This window comes from Polistes fuscatus, unplaced genomic scaffold (genome assembly GCF_010416935.1).
Source record: "Polistes fuscatus isolate 324 unplaced genomic scaffold, CU_Pfus_HIC Scaffold3, whole genome shotgun sequence".
NCBI lineage: Eukaryota > Metazoa > Arthropoda > Insecta > Hymenoptera > Vespidae > Polistes > Polistes fuscatus.
Window position 1 is genome coordinate 14,909,762 of NW_025113107.1, and position 18,489 is coordinate 14,928,250.

At 30.9% G+C, this 18,489-nt stretch overlaps 1 protein-coding gene across 2 annotated transcripts in view; it reads left to right on the plus strand.

Moving 5' to 3' along the window:
• Positions 1-1,615: 1,615 nt before the first annotated feature.
• Positions 1,616-18,489, plus strand: part of LOC122519151 (zwei Ig domain protein zig-8) — a 31,532-nt gene continuing 14,658 nt past the window's right edge. The window contains exons 1-2 of one of the 2 annotated variants that reach the window (XM_043638439.1): positions 3,316-3,481; positions 4,444-4,834. In XM_043638439.1, coding sequence (XP_043494374.1) covers positions 4,789-4,834 — 46 coding nt within the window. In that variant the 5' untranslated portion in view covers positions 3,316-3,481; positions 4,444-4,788. Of the gene's footprint in view, positions 1,700-3,315; positions 3,482-4,443; positions 4,835-18,489 lie in introns of those variants that run through there. The other variant, XM_043638440.1, reaches the window with a different exon arrangement.

The window sequence follows — 18,489 nt, forward strand, 5'->3', positions numbered from 1 at the left end:
TAGATGAATTAGTAATTATTATTCGAATTTCTGGTCTCGATCAAATTTATGACACGTTTAAATTGAAGAAAATTAAATGTATCATGATAGTTTCGTTCCAATTGATTTTTTTTCTTACAAGTTTATTACCATGAAACTGTATGTATTTAAAGCAACGAATATTTAATTATGTAAAATATATTTTGTTTGGTTTAAATCAAATCTATGATATGTTGGAAGGAACAACCAACGAGATGTTTAAGATTTTTTTTTCTTTTTAATATATATTTTATATATATAGAAAATAAGAAGGTAGGTATAGGTATATATTTTTGTTAAACCACGAATAAAAGATAAAACGCGTATGCTCGTTCGATCGATGTCAAAGAGAAGAATTTCCCAAGAAAATACATTTTTCCTTTTCTCTTGGAAAATATTTCTTTTTGCCGACCCATTTAATCGGGACGAAAAAAAATATAACTATCTAAGAAGTCAGCTTGTAACGCTTAACGTAGTCTACTACGTATGTACTGTATATGGATCATGTATATATTGTACAAAGGAAGATAGAGAAATGAAGAAAGAAAAAGAGATAATACAATATACATATATGTAATAGATATATACGTTCATATATAAAAATATATAACATATAAAATAAATCTACATAAGTACACGTACACCAACAAAACATATGTATTACATAAAAATGAATTAAAATACATACCTACACTATCGCATACTAACGTATACTACACTTGTGTATTTAAAAAACAAAATTCTAAATGCATGAATTTTTACGTATAGTAATACCTTCGTATATTTACTCGTATACCAATCAACACAAGTGTGTAACTAAAAAAAAAACACAATTCTAAATACAAAAATTGATAATATACTCACATACACCCATATACTAACCAACAAATGTGTGTACCTAAAAAATACAATTTTAAATACGAAAATTTATATATGCAAATATATTTATATCATATAAATATATATATATATTAACATACACCCATATACCAACCAACAAATGTGTGTAACTAAAAAACAAAATTTTAAATACGAAAATTTATATATGCAAATATATTTATATCATATAAATATATATATACATTAACATACACCCATATACCAACCAACAAATGTGTGTAACTAAAAAACAAAATTCTAAATACGAAAACAAAATTTAAATAAGAAAATTTATATATGCAAATATATTTATATCATATAAACATATATATATACACTAATATACACCCATATACCAACCAACAAATGTGTGTAACTAAAAAACAAAATTCTAAATACGAAAACAAAATTTTAAATACAAAAATTTATATATGTAAATATATTTATATCATATAAACATATATATATACACTAATATACACCCATATACCAACAAACAAATATGTGTACCTAAAAAACAAAATTCTAAATACGAAAATTTATATATGTAAATATATTTATACTATATATATATGTACATATATATGTATATATATAAATGAATATATAGGGAGAGATGAATGTAGGGTAAATGGGTGTTGTATATGTATATGTAAGCGCGCGCATCTTGATAGGGTGCTGCTGCTACGGAGCGGCTGCGTGCTCGAGGTCTGACTGGCGCTCGCGCAATGTAGTCCCTCGGTTATCCTTGACGCGGGAGCATCGTCGTTTCGAAAGGGCTACCACAAGGGCCACCTTCCTGGTTACTTCTTCCTCTGCCGTTTTATAATTATTATTATTATTGTTGTTATCGTTATTATTATTATTATTATTAGTCATTTTATTATTCAAAATTTGTCTTGAAATTTTTCGTCTCTCGCATTATTTCGTCGATAAAATTTCGAATTATTTTAATTAATCGACAACAACAAAATAAATATAAATTACAGTTTATATTTATATATATATATATATATATATAAATATATATATATACGGTGTGTCAAAAATTAAACGATTCGATTCCGATGACATAACAAATCGAAATAAATATATTTTCTTTGATGAAGATGGATACAGACGGTATGGGTCGTTGGACTTTGCTCGATTTAAAGGTTTCATAATTGGTGTTGACAAGAGAACATATATTTGAATATATTATATCAAGTGTTATTCGTGATTTGTGTAAAGAAACGATTGATAAACTACGATGGTGTTTGCTCGATAAATAAAATAAGAAAGAAGAAAAAAGAAAGCTTCGTGAAGATCGAGATTATTACGGTGAGAATGATTGATAATCTTACGAATGTATGAATAATCTCGTAAAGAACTAAAGAAAACAAAAAAAAAACAAGAAAAAAACGAGAAGAAAGTCAGAAACGTGAGTTTAACAACACATACGTGTTTTGGTGTTTGTTTGTTTGTTTGTTTGACGAGTGCGGAAAAATAAAGTGTTATTATGTATAAAAAGTAGAAATAGGTGTTTGTCCAGGAGTAACAACTGGATATCAACGTGAAGGATCTAAAAAGTGAGAACACGTCTGTGTGTTGGGGGATTTTGATAACTTTGTCTCTATAAGTTCGCTAGTGAATTCTTGATAAGGACACTTAGGGAGAAAAGCTATTTTTCCTTGCTTTTTATTTCGTGGAATAACGTCAACGTGACTCTAACTTTCAGATACTTTTAAATCTTAAAGAAGAATAAGAAGAAGAAGAATAGAGAAGAAACAAGAATATAAAAAATAAAAAAAGACAGAAGAATAAAAAAGAAAAAAAAAATAGATAAAGAAGAAAAAGAAGAAGAAGAAGAAGAAGAAGTTTCATTATTCTTGAAAGAGCATACGAGAAGAGAGGATTTCTTACTTGCCAAGTTGGCCGACCTACTCGTTGATTCTAATTTCGAATTCTATTGGGAAAGATTGAACCAGACTTTCCCTACGGAGAAATATTTCTTCCTCTTCTATCTCTCTCTCTCTCTCTCTCTCTCTCTCTCTCTTTATCTCTTTATATCTTTCTATCTCTCTCTCTCCATCATTCTATCTCTCAAAGAATATAGCGTGGATTTTCATTAGAACTAATGGGATATCATTTATCTATCTATTTGATAAATTCTATATAATCAATTTGGATTAAAATCCATGACCAATTGATCTAATTTCTAGTATTGGAACTTAACTATTTGATACAATCCTATTATTGGTCATTAGTATTATCTGTAGTTAGCGTCATAATAATCAGGATCAATCGTACTTAATCGTAAATCCAGCAAACGCAATACTGACTAGATCGACGAAGATTGTTTACTATAGAATCCTAGCCAACTAATTCGAAGTCCACCTACGTCGACTACGACTACGACTACGACTACGACTACGACTGACTCTCCCTCTAACCTAACTCCTTTTTGACATAATCGTTCCTGTCGTATTATTATCATAACGTAACGTGAATAACAAACAAAAAAAAGATAAAGAGAAAGTGATAGAAAGAAAGAAATATAATCCAAAATCGTGTCTTCTCAAAATGGCGACTCTAATTCCAAGAGGTTGATATAACATAACCTAATAACTTCGGCATTAACAAACCTACCAATAAATGCACGCTAGATCTCGACCAATGAAAAACGTCAATAATTTAAATATCCCAACGCATGCGCACTAGGCAATTTTCAATCGCGTTACTCTTCATTGAGTTTTATCATTGGTTAAAATCTCGCGACTTCATCCCTTAATGAATCTTCCAATAGTGGAAAAATCATTAACAAAGCGACAAAAAATAGAACAGAAATACCTAGGAGTGAAAGAGAACGCGCGTACGTTTGTATACTTTTATTTTCTCGGTGATTTTTACTTCCTCCTCTTTGTAAATCCCCGTGTCTTTTTCTAATCCTTTATTTATTATCCTAGTTCCGTATATGTTTCACGTATCTTTCCTTTTGCGTAAAAAATCTTAATAAATCAGTGTCATCTAATGAAATTCTCTCCAGTTTCAAATTGAATAATTACTATATGTAATTGTTTAAATCGATTAGTTTTGCGTGTATTTTTTTAATATTTGTCATAAAAAAAAGTGATTAAATCCAATTAATGTACGATGCGAATTCAACCTGCTCAAATTATCCATCCACCAGTATATCTCTTTTCATTTTAAACAAGAAAGAAAGAAAGGAAGAGAAACTTATCAAAATTACCAAATTAATACGCGGGCGTGTCGTGTTGATTAAACATTCCGAACAATTTGCGTATTTGTAATTTTTCGATGGTCCCCATATCATCGCGCGAACGATTTAATACATTTTTGATATTACGTATTATTGATACGAAACAAGAGAAAAAAAAAAAAGAATTTTCGTTTCTTCGTGTTACGATATCTCGCGTCGTATTAGAAAAAGTTAATATCTGTGTGTGTGTGCTTAGTCATCTACGTGTTTATGTGAACCCATTCATTTAACTTTGAATTGCACGAGCCGTATGGGTGTGTTAATACAAAACATCCTTGTTACGAAAGGGTCAACGAATAGGAAATAATCGATAATTCGATATTCATCGCAAATCGTTCGAGTTGTTTCGTACATTGGAAGAAAGAAGAAAAAAGCAGAGCTCTAATGGTTTTTATATAAACATTGAAGAAAATGTGTAAGTTCGACGATTCGAGGAGTTAATTCGAAGTGATAGCGAGTTACTTTCGCTTGTGGAACCATTTTACGACGTGGAATAATAATATCTTAGAAATGAGCCTAAGATAGTATATATATATATACATATATACATATATATACATATGTTATATACGTACCAATATTATACACGAGATGTCCGATATGTGAAAAAGCCTCGGCCTTGAGGAAAAGAGATGTCTACTTCTCTTCGCATATTCGTCACTCTTATCATTTCTTTTGGTAAGTATTTATTACTCATGCATCTTCTTTTTTTTTTTCAAAATGACATAACATTCTTTTTTTTTCTTTTAATCAAAATTTCATTTAACAAACTTGGCAGTGATATTTTATACGATTCAATTTTTATATTTGTCAGTTTTAATAATAAAAAATATTATTTTTAATTTAATTTAATTTATTTTTAATAAAAACAAAATATTATATTTTTTAATTGAATAACGGAGATTTTTATTCGAGTTTTTAATCCCGTACAATTTTATTTAAATAAATTCTTTTGAAATTGCATAATTCTTATACTTTTGAAATAACTTTACGCTATATTTTTATGAATAAGAACTAATGTAATTTTTATCGATCGTTTTAAGATAAATCGTTGAAGTAAAATATCTTAGAAATGTTCTTGCCATAGACTAAGATTAATGCACTCGTTGAAACCGAGCGAACATGACGATCGCAGAAATTGTTCAAAATTTTCATCGAAATGGAAAAGAAAAGTACTGATTTCTATGTTATATTCAGCGTTCAATTTTCATAGAAATAATTTTTATCGAATTTTGTTGTCACATTTACGAATAAACTGTATTTCTAATTTTTTTTTATCGAAAAATACCCCAAAAATTTACATTTATCTCATTTCATTTATTTTATATATTTTCTATGCATGTAAACGAACTATTACGTGTACCAAAAAAAAAAAGTACTTTTTTTTCTCTTTTTATCACGTTAGAATTTGATTAGAAATTAATGAAAGTATAAACGATTTGTCTAGAGTAATATATCGATAGCAACAATGCTAATGAACTACCTTTCGATATCGATAACACCACTGAATCTTTTATTAACGATGCATACGCCAAGACACGTTAGTATCTAATTCCTGAGGGCTGCATTACTTAGCTGGAAACTTAGTCCTTAGGGAATATTAGAAGTTACGGTCCATTAACGCCTTCGCAAAGATTCACTACTTTACGATAATGCACTTGCTCATTAACGCAACCGTATAATCTTTCTCCTAATATCCTATAAATGATAACATTAAAATAATATAACGAATAAGTGTATTAATTTAAACTACAATACGATCATTTATTTTTTACTTTGTTCAACTCGCATTCGTTTATTCTTCGATTTAATCGAAATACCATTAATCGATAAGAAAATTTACGATAAAACGAATAGATTTGAAATATGAAATATTTTTCATCCTACTGTTCGCGTTTTAAAAATCATTTTTTTTGTTTTCTTTTTTCGTTCGCTATAACAAATTTTCGTCGTTTTTTAAAATTGCGCGTAGAAACAAATAAACGAAAGATAAAAAAAAAAATAGATTAGAGTTGCGTTCGAAAACAAAAAAAATAAGAGAACAGGATTAATTGGTACAGTGTTGTTCGAGACTACAAAAAAAACAGGATAACCGTTTCAAGTGTGGAAATACAAAATTATGAGTAATGTGTATGTAATGTGTATTTATTTCAATTAAAATGAAATAGTATTGAGAATTCATAGACGTGAATTCTACCTTTGATCATAACTCACTCTTTTATCAAAAAAAAACAAATGACATATTTAGAAATAATTTTACATCAAATAATTCATTACGTATTTCCATATTTTTCAAAAAAATTACTCGAAAATCGTTATAATTAGAAACCGTGTAATTCGGGTGAATTACATGTATACAGGGTGAGTCACGGAACGTGACATTTAAACAAAAAAATGTTTCCGGCATAGTTACACTAAATTATAGGACAAATGTAATGGCAAACAAAACCTTCTTTTCTTTCAAGATAATTTTTTTATTATATTTCTTATTTTTTTAAAATAGAATGCCTAATTTTTGTTTTCCAAATTGATCTGATAAAACATCAAATTTTGGATAAAAAACTATCATACAATGCAGGCTTATTTTTGTACAATTAGGATAATACATTTTATACTATCATGATAATGAACAATACTAAAAAATGACTAATTTTTTCAAGTACGAACAAATACATTTCTGTGATATAATAAAATAGAATTGATCAAATTATGGGATTTTAAGAAATGTGACCGAGAGAGTGAGTGATGGGCTGGAATAATATGGTTGAACAGGATAGAAAGTAGGATAATTCGAGTAGAAAATTATTCTGAATATTAGCATACGAAATACAATAAATTAGAATGACGAGGTTTATTATTACTCACATTTTTCACCGACGTGCTGTTACCTCAATCAGAGTTATTGAATTCGTCTATTAATGATGGACGAATTATGTTAAAAATAAATGTTTACCTAATTAAGTAGGATTTAGTTAGTTCACTACTTTTATGTAATTAGTTTATTATCGTTCGTGAACATTGTGTAGAGACTGACGAACTAATGCAGGATTCAACAGAGACATTTTCCTACTAAACTGAAATCATCAATTTCGTGTTCTTTCCTTCTGGACAATTCCAACCCCCACTTTCTTCTTTGCATAGCAAAGGATTTTTTTCTAAAAAAAAAATCACTGGTTCCTTATTGGATAGATATACTAATCCCTCCCCATCAGCCTGATTGGTTTTTGTATTTTCAAAGTTGGAATTGGGAAGATGCAAACTTTTCAAAATTTCAACGAAATGCGTTGGTTTATGGTAGGAATGAAATTCTTTCAAATAATTTATGTTTCTAGGAATATTTAAGGATGCATATGGATTGGTGACAAAGAGTCGGAAAATTCGTTAGCGTTCATAAGAAAACGATGACGAAGGTTGCGAGGGTTCGGTAAAAATCGTAAAGTAAGGTTTCGAGTATCAACATAAATCTTTCTCGTGTTGCACAAAAACTAACCTTCGGCAAGGAAAATATTGAACTATGGCACAAAAGAAAGATAAAAACGTTAATAGGATGTTAAAAGTAACAAATCAAATCGGAATAATTCTCTCTGTATAAAAGATATTTAAACAAAAACAAAAAATATATATATATATTTTAAGTATAATCCAAAAAAAATTAAAATAATTACAAAAAAATAAAATACAGATATGACCTCATTGCGTTGAAAATAATAATTATTTATTTTAGCGATAAAAATATATCATAAATAATTAGAATTATAAATAGATATATACGCAAATGCATATATGTATGTAAACAAATCTTATCGGAAGTATGTTCTTGAAACTAAAAATATTGAGAGAGAAAAATAAATAAAAAAAAAAAATTAAGTATGACGAAAATATTAAAATAAATCCGTCAAAAACGAGACTACAATTTTATTTAATATATTGCCACGATAATACAGATGGACTCGTTAGAATGAAGATAATAGGTGTTTCGAAGATAGGAATATACTAGAAAATTCGTTGAGAATTTATGAGTGGTTATCATCTTACGGCAGGTACTCGGTTCGTGCCAATAACTCGTGCCATAACTGTGAAAAGGATGGGTATATATGGGGGAGGGGGTATATATGGATAAGGTAAAGGGGGAAGGGGAGGGGGGGAGTTAGATTGGTAAGTGTGAAAGAAGGTTAAAAAACGAAGGTACATTGTAGGTACCATAGTTGTAGTAATATGAATAGTATATACCTACGTGTATATATATACATATATATGTATATGTATATATACATAAAATGTATGTATAAACCTCGTAAAAATAATTTCTTGTTTTCTCTTCGAAAATATCTCTCTCTCTCTCTCTCTCTCTCTCTCTTTCTTTTTTTCTTTCCTTCGACGCCTATGGTTTTTATAAAGAGGTCCCACGGGTGGAAAAGCTTGCTGCAAAAGCTTTTTCCTCTACTTTTTTTCTCTTCTTCTACTACTTTTTTTTTTTTTTTTTTTTTTTTCTAAATTCTTTTTGTCTCTATCTTTTTATACTTCTTTCCTTCTTTATTTCGATGAGAGAAAACGCATACACAGTTATCAACGTACCAACGTTACTACGTTGTACGCATAAAAAGGCTTGCTGCTGGTGCTGCTGATGCTGCTGCTGCTGTTGGAGAACGTGAACGGAAAGAGAAATAGAAAAGAAGAGAGAGAAATAAAGAAAGTATAGAAAAGAATATGTCGAATGGTGGAAGAAAAATTTTAGGGTCAAACGCTTAACGTATTTTCTTTCTCGCTTTTTAATTCTTCTCGTTTTTTCTTTTTCTTTTTTTTTTTTTGTTATTTTTCAATATTCTTCTTCTTCTTCTTCTTCTTCTTCTTCTTCTTCTTCTTCTTCTTCTTTTCTCCTCTCTTATTTTCGACGAAAACACACACGCAACGTACTCACGTCTCGCGCGTGCTTTTTTCTTTTTTTTTTTTTAGTTGATCGAACGTTGAAAATATTTACGAGAGAGAAACGTTGCTTTTGCGATATTTTTTCTTTTTTCGTGAAACAAAAAAAAAGAAGAACAAAAGAAAAGAAAAGAAAAGAAAAGTAAAAAGAGAAATTGTATGAAATCGTAATGCGACATCGATGTAAGAAAATATTCCGGAGAGAGAGAGAGAGAGAACAAGAAATAAAAAAAAAAAGAAAAAAAATGTAGAGATATGAGAGAAATAGTCTTTTACGTTCATTTATGTTATCAATTATTTCCATTGGAGATCGCTAAATGAAAATTTTACGAACGTTATTTTCGCTACGAATGTTTTTCAACACAGTCACACACACACACACACACAGACACAGACACAGACACACATTATCCTAGCATACGTTCGCGAGACCAACCAAATAATGCAAAGGTGAATGAAAAAGAAAGAAAGAAAGAAAGATAGAAGAAGAAGAAGAAGCGAATGAAAAAAAAATGAAGAGGAAAAAAAGTGGTAAACGAAAAAAAAAGAAAAAAAAAAAAAAGGAAAAAACCGGATACCAACGAGAATAAACGAATCAACGGGTTGGGAACCGAACGAAAAACTCGAATCGAGTCCCGGCGCTATATAACTTGACACCGATTTCCTCTGACAAAATTTCAAACGCAAATCCGATTAAAGCTCGCAGTTTTACGAATCAGCCGGATTAACCTTGCATCCTGTCGCATCCGTGGAGAATAAAAAAGTTAAATTATACGTGGCAGGGGTGGGAGGGAGCGGGCGGTAAAAGGGGGGAGGGGGGGAGGTGTGAGTGGTAAAAGGGGCCTGGTGCAAATGGGTGGAACGTTTGTAATCACTTAAAATAACGTATTTCGATGAAGTATTCGATCGATACGTTATCGATTACAACACGATTTTATCTTGTTTTAATAGTTATTAATCTGTTCCATCGTTACATCATTTAACCATATGTTTTTTTTTCTCCACCGAAATGTAATGCGATATGATAACACTTATATTCCTTTCATTTATCTTTCCGCTAAAGGATTTTTATAATACAAAAGTAATAAATTGTCATTAAAATAATATAATAAATAAATATAAATATATTTATTATTATTGTTATATTATATATATATATATAAATAATATAAATAGAAATAAAATGTGTGACTAATAAAATATGGAATTATTTAATATATAAAATAAAATTCACAACAAGTCTAGCCATGTTGGATTATTTATTTTCGTCAAATCACTTAACTTGAGTAACGTGGGCACGGTCAATATAATAATATAATGGATGAGTGATCCGTTCGGACAAACAAAAATCCTGTGCTATTGATTACTTTGTAATATTGTATAGGTGTGATTGGATACGCAAAAAAAAAATATATAAAATATTATATATCAAAATAAGATATCAAGAGAGTAGAAGATATATTATAAGGATGACAAATATGAGAAAAAATATAAAATAAATAAAATTATTCCATTTTATGAATTATTATTCTTATTTTTCTATTATATAATAATCAATTGATTCGTTTGCCTTTTATATATAATATTGATCTATATTATTTATATATATATATATTATTAGGATATTTTGTCTATAGATTTCTCTCACGTTGATCTTTAAATTATATTAAATGGAGATTAAATCGTGGTAGAAAATAATCTCCTATCTATCTATCTATCTATCTATACTCTTCCCGTTTGCTGCTAGCGAACGCGTATGAGCTTTGCATTTCGAAGCAGATTAAAATCATGGTATAAAATAATGAAAATATCGAGGTACGAAATGAACGAGTTTTGTTTTTCAATCGTTTTCAAAGAATATAGGTGAAAGGTATGACGAACCCACAGAGCCTGGTTAAAATAATGATGGCTGGTGTTATTCGAACGACAGAACACAAAGTATGTATAATAGAGAGAGAAAGAGAGATAGAGATAGAGAGAGAGTGAAATAGAAGATAGATAGATAGAGAAAGAGAGAGCAAGTTAACAAGGGATCTAGAAACACAAAGATATATAGATAGACAGATAGATAAAGAGAGAGAGAGAGATAGAGAGAGAAAATAGGAGAAGAGAGTGGGAGAAGTGGCCGGATTAAATTCTCTGACGAAGCGTAAGCGATCGATCGGTGAACCAGCAGCGATGGTGTCCGGTATCGCTTTGTTTTTGACCCAGGTAATCTATCGTTGTCTTCTATCGATATCACTACGAGCAACATCCGAAATAACGTCCATACATATACACGTATATGTATATATATATGTATATACATTAACTTTTTAAGTCACTCCTAGCAGAATTTTCTAAGTTTCCGAATCGTTTGCCAAGTGATTGCTTTTGCTGGTGACCCTGTAACCTAGAAAATTTCATCCATCGTCATTATATTTCACCACTCCTTTTTTTCTCATCCTTTTCTTTTCCTTCCTTCCTTCCTTCCTTTTTTTCTTTTCTTTCCTTTCCTTTCCTTTCTTTTTCTCAATCGACACGATAAATTCCTTTCGAGAACTGGAGAACCGATATCTGTACGAACAAATTTCCGTAAGATTTCGTTTGATGAATTTCATCCTTGAAAAGAGAATCCTTCCCTCTCTTTCGTTTGTGTGCGTGTGTGTATGTGTGTATGGTTGATAATTACTGCTGATACAGCAAAAATCATGCTCGATAATCTGGCTCATATTTCTTATTCTCTTTTTTCTTTTTTTAAATTAAACTCGATACATTTAACCGTCTACGTTGTACAAATAATTATCATGTTAGAAACAGTATGATAGATTTTGATAAGAAATAGTTAGAAAAATAATTACATACTTATGCGTAACGTTATCTACCATAAAGGATAACGAATATTATTGTGTTTATAGAAAATTTCAAACAATTCTCTAATAGCCGTTGAAGTTTCTAGTTTGCTCTTTGATTCTATCGTTTGTACTGGAAGATTAGCATTTTCTCTTAATCCTAATGATACTCTATATAAACGTGAATTCAAGACTGTAGGTACTCCTATGTATCCCTTTTCTCCCTCTCCCCCCCTCCCCCCTCACCCTCTCTCTCTCTCTCTTTCCTTTCTATTTCTATATCTTCCTCTCTCTCGCACAATTACTCGATCAACCGAAAGCAATAGGATTCCGTATAACTGTAAGAAGCTTCTATGCGAGTTGAGTCTTTAGATTACGTTCGTCGCTTAATGTGGAAACTTGAAACGATCTAGAATTCTCCTTCTCTCATTCTGTTTCTCTCTCTCTATCTCTCTATCTCTCTCTCTCACTCTCTTTCTATTTCAGTCTGTGTCTCCTGAATTTCTATCCTCCAAGCAGCTGTGCTTTCAGTCGATAGTTGTTCAACGGCATACCCGTATCTATCGACGTACATACTAATCAGCCCAAATTCAATGTGGATTCACGTAATGATTGCATTCGCCATCTTCTTCGAGACAACGGATTCTCTATTTTTTCTTTCTATCTTTTTCTTTTTCCCACTGATTCTAATTTTCAATTAATTACGGAAAAACTCGTATAAAATTCTCGATCAATTCATATTATCATGAATTTATTTTTCTTTTTTTTTCATTATTATTATTATTATTATTATTATATTTAATGTCATTACGTAAACGTTTATTAATTTAATTCTAGTATGAAATTGATATATTTATGTAATTTGAAACAATATATTATTTACCTAACGATTAATCGATATGTATTTTTTAATGAATAAAAATTTAATTCGAATGTTTCATTCATATCATGTTTTTTTTTATAAATCATTTTCACGATTGGATATATTTTATTTATAAGATTGAAACTATGAGGAAAATTCTGAAACAGTTTGCGAGAAAGAAGATAATCATTACTAGGAAGTGTTGTTTGGAAAATAAATATATCTGAATATTATTTTACAAGGATATTCAATTTCTAGCATCAAGTTCTTTAAAGAGTATTGGTAGACACGATCATTCACTTTCCAGAAAAACAATTCTCTTTCATGGTGAGACAACCCTTTTAGAAAAAAGGGCTGCGTCATGCGAGCCAAAAATTCCGACACAGAATTTTAACCGCACGACCCTTCGCTATTCAGAAAAATCTTTCCCATTTTCACCACATACCATGACTGGAGTCAGATTGTTGCCTTTTTTGTATATTTAGGGGACCCTATAACAATAAGGGCTGTATCCTAGGACCCATAGAATTCGACAAAGAATTGCAACTGCACAACCATCACTTTTCGGAAAAACCTTTTCCATTTTCAGCACATATTTAGACCTTGACTTCTGACTGGAATCCGATTGTTAGCCTCTTTTATATATTTAGGTCACCTTATAACAATAAGGGCTGCGCCTTGGGACTCATAAAGTTCGACAAAGAATCACAAACACTTATGTTCACTTTCCAAAAAAAGAAAACCTTTTCTCGTTTCCATAGATACCTCGACCTTTAGTTCCAACTGGAGTCGGATTGCTATATTTTTTTATATATTTAGGCACCCTACAGTAATAAGGGCTGCGTTTTAGGGCCCATAAAGTTCGACAAAGAATTGCAACCGCATGACTATTACACTTTCCAGAAGGAAAAACCATCTCCCGTTTCTAAACAGACCATCAACCTTTAGTTCCGACTTTACTCGTATTGCTGAATTTTTTTGTATATATTTAGGACACCCTATAGCAATAAGGGCTGTAACCTAGTACCCACTAATTTCTACAAAGAGTACCGATCTTGGCCACAAGTTCGAAGTTGTAAAAGATTAGTGGAAAATCCTATCCACTTACTTCCCGTTGAGTTTATTCTCATTTTCCAATAAGTTGGTCGTTAGGGACGAACTACAGAAATGTCGGCTTAATTTTGTCCTTTTCTAGTTGAGTAAAGGAAAAAAAAGAAAGGGAAAAGAAAGAAAGGAAGGAAGGAAGGAAGGAAGGAAGGAAGGAAGTTCTCGAACTCGTACAGATCCAGGTAATCTATTGCGACCCTTCGACATCCAGACAACAAAAGAGACGCTTTTAAGATCGGACAGGCGAAAAAGCGAATTCCCAACAGTCGACCAAAAGTCATTCTCTCTTTTATCCTCTCTCTCTCTCTCTCTCTCTCTTCTAAAAAGAGATCCCATAGACAATTTGAGACTTTCCTAACGTTTCAAGAAAAAAGGATAAAAAAAAAGAAGGAAAGTAAGAGAAAAGAATAGAAGAGATGTTCTCTCGTTATCGTTCCAATTGCTATCACCCAAAAGTTTCACTGATCGAGTCTTCCTTATTTTTCCTTACCCTTCTCCCCCCTTTCCTACAGGATATCTCACAGTCTTTTTCTAAATCGTTGGGTTGGGACTCGTGAAAGTGTGTTTGTCCGATAGCCAAAGGACAAAAAAAGGAATACGGAGACAAAGATAGGGAAAACACGAAAAGATAAATAGAAAGAATCGGAGAGGGGGGTGAGATAGAAAGATACAAAAAATACACGTATACGTGGAGAAAAATAAACGGGAGGCAGGGAGGGAGGGTGGAAATTCACAAGGCAGGAAATGAAGTTGGTTTGACCATTCGTAGGAATGAAGAGAAGGGTGAACGAGGAAAAAGGGGGAGATGAGGTCGGCCAGTTAACGGTACCGCAGGGGACGAAATAGGATTCTGTGGTGACTAGCCAAATTCGCTCCTGTCCTTCAATGTCCAGAAAGATCTTTCTGCTTCTGAGCCGTAACAACCGAGCACTGGTATCACCTACCCTTTTCCTCTTACTATATTTATCCTTCGCATTTATATCTATATACTTTTACATACACACTCAGAAACGTAGATACTTTAATCCAGACTTATATACTTAGAACATGGGATATGAGTACACTACCAACCAAAAGTTTCCAATAGTAGTTTGCCCATGATTTTTTAAATCATAATATTTTTATCACTTTTCTTTTTTTTATTCTTCATGTTTTTATTAATATTTTTATACCCACTTTAAAGCAACGTTTCGAAATACAATTTTTTACTTGAACATAATATTCAGAAACAATCGGAAAAATTGATTTCAATGATATGTAGAATGTGTCAAATTTGTTATTAAAAATAAAGACGGTTTTCTCGATTTAAAGGACAATTTGAAGAACAATATTCGATTCGTGAATACGAATATGACGATACGAAATGTAAAACATCTTATCTATACATAATTTTTGTATCTGACAAATAATATTAATCTCGATTATTCCAAAGGCATTTATTTTTCTTGTTACAATTATGCTGTTTCACGAAATTCCAAAATTTTGTTCGGTAGTGTACATACACACCTAACATGCACACTCAAATTCAGACGTACATATATACTTGTACATGAATATACATAGAAATGTATATGTGTAATATAAATATATATATACAGGTAAATAAACACACATAAATCCAGACGTTTATATATGAATATGTATGGATGTGCATATAGGTACATACACACTAGCAAAGAGATAAATCCAAACGTAAATATGTATACGCGTGTGTGTGTGTATGTGTGTGTCAGTGTATTCAACCCTTCTTGCTTGGAGGTAAAGCCTGAAATAATTATAACGTTTGCTTGAGTCAACATTTGTCAAAACCTTTTCGTCTCCCTCTTAACTTCTTACATGTTGATTTTTATTCCACCGAGAAGGAAAAAGAAAAAAAGATTAATCCTGAATACTCCTAGTTAGGAAGATAGGGGTTGGTCGATAATGTCGTTGCTGAAACGTGACGATAGATATGTCTCCAAGGGATGATATGAATCTTCTTCTTATCTTGTATACCAGATAATCCCCTTCGCTCTAGTTTTAGTCTAACTATAGCTTAATATTATAATAATATAATAATAATAATAATATATCTTGCGAGCAAGCATTATACGTGATGCGTGTCAAATTAATTATGCGTCTGATCTCCCGATTATTCGTATTTATTTATTTATTTTTCTTATGTATTTATTTTCTTGTTATTCTAATAAATTAAATATTTTTCTTGATTTAAATTGAAACATTTTCTATCGTCCCCGATGCGAATATTAACAAATTCAAATAAATTAATCGTTTATTTAGTATTTTGAATAATTTGATTAGAAACACGTTGACACGTTGCACATCTATTGTTTAGTTTTTAAGCGTCATCGGGATATAATTGTCATCAATATTTTGTCGAGTATTCTTTAAAAGCATAACAACCAATAGACAATATAAAAGTACGAGCACTTAAATACTTAAATACTTAACATTGTGACTCAACTTTAAAGTCGATAATAAAAACCGTCGACGTACATAAAAATGTTTTCGCAATGATATTTATGCAACGAGATTAAAGAGCTGCATTGTCTCTATTTGTGTGTGTGTGTGCGAGTATATATTTGTGTGTTTTTTCAATGGCGATGTTGTTCCACTTTCTTAACAACGATATTCGAAAGAATGAAAGCAAATTCGCGTTCGTAATGGTATTCGTCGTTCGTAAAACGATAGGAAAATAACATTTTGTCATATCACCACGTTGTTGTTCGGGAACAATTTTTAAAAATAACTATAATTTTCGAACTCTTTTATCACTTCTTTTATGTTTTCTCATTTTTTTTTTTTTTATTACGAGGAAAAGGAAATGAAAGTTAAAGGAAAAAAGAAATCAATCTAGAAAATATTTGTTCCATTAATTTTGTTATTTCTCAAAAATGTTAATCTAAATTACGCGAAATATCCATCTCGTGAACGTTCTAATTCAATTAATTTTATCGTTCTTTATACGTCACGCCAACAAAGAAAAAAAAAAAAACTCACGCGTGCGCACACATTCGCATAATCGGGGTGCATATAAACACGCGGAAATAAAATTTTTATCTTAAAATGACGGGTGGTACGTGCGTTCTTTGAAAATTTTCTTTTTTTTTTTTATACCCATTAATTTCTGTCAATATTTAATCAGACAACTAATTTGCCATTCGAAAACGTTGAAAGCGAGTAATCAAAAGGCAAAGAGATATTTATTCAATAGCAAAAGATAGTAATTAAACATTGGAATTAATCGGAATATCAAAACTGTGCGTTAACGTTCATGCTCCTTTTTGGATTTTCATGTTTGTAATCGTTGAATTTAATTATGAAACTGAAAGCATTGCGAAATGAAATAGTTGAGAGAACTGGAGCAGAAATCGGGAAACATCGAATTTAAAATGCAGATGTAAGCAGTCCGCTAAGTATTCTTCCGACGACAAGTCGAGCTCTTGTTCCCTAGCGTATCTATCTGTGTATGAAATTAGTTCACTCATTTCGAAATGCTTTCGACGAACGAAATGAAATGTTTCCGAACTGAAATGAATTATTCTCTTACGTTTAGAGTATTCAATTATTTTCTATCACGCTTCCTAGGTAACGAATCAAATAATAAGAATAATAATAGAATTTAACAGAAAAATTTAACAAACAAAAGTAATTATCAACGATATTAAAAAGAAAATAATATCAAATTTTATTAACAATAAGTTGATATAAAAATATATTTGATAGGAGGGAAGAAAAAAGTTGTACAAGGAACGGCATTAAAACCGTTCACCGTAATTATTTAATTTTCTACACGCTTTGTGTTTGTTGGCAAAAATAAAAACTAACAAATCGTGAAACTTTCAATTATTTTAACATAACGATACAATTTCAATATAAAATAATAATATCAAATTTTGGATATAAGCCTAAATCAATCAAAAAATACTCACGATAAAAGAAATTACCGTATACAAAAAGGGAATGCGCAAAAGTGACAAACTACTAATCTCAAACGATTACAACTAACTAATAATCAAATTTTAAGTATACAAGTTTCAATTAAATTCTCAATTGCAACTTGTCAACGAACAATGAAAACAAAATAAAATTAAAATCATTAGACTAACGATACCAATCTGACGATAACAATTTTAATCTAAAACTGGAAAAAAACAGTTTAGTATATAAACCTTAAAAGAAAAGCGAGAAGAATAAAAAGAAATAGAAATAGAGAGGGATAGAGAGAGGGAGGGGGAAAAATGGGAAAGGAAAAAAGGGAGGAAAGAAAAAAATACTGTGAAAAAGTTCTCGGATGAAAATTTTTGTTCACTCGAAAAACCACTCATTGAAGCTTCCATTAGTCGTTCGAACACAATGTAAGCACTTAACGAAATTGACGTTACCGTCGGAGAAGAGTGGTTCGTTCAGCGAATATACTGACGGCTGATGTAATACGATATATCGCGTTTAATCGTATAACGAGAGGGTAAAACCGCATCAGTTGGGCGCAAGGGGGAGGGGAAGGGGAGAGGGGGTTTGCTTTGACGTTGCGATTTATTGCACGCCACGACCTCTACGAATTATCCTCAAATCTATCGTTCAACATTAATCTCCACGGACTTAAAGAA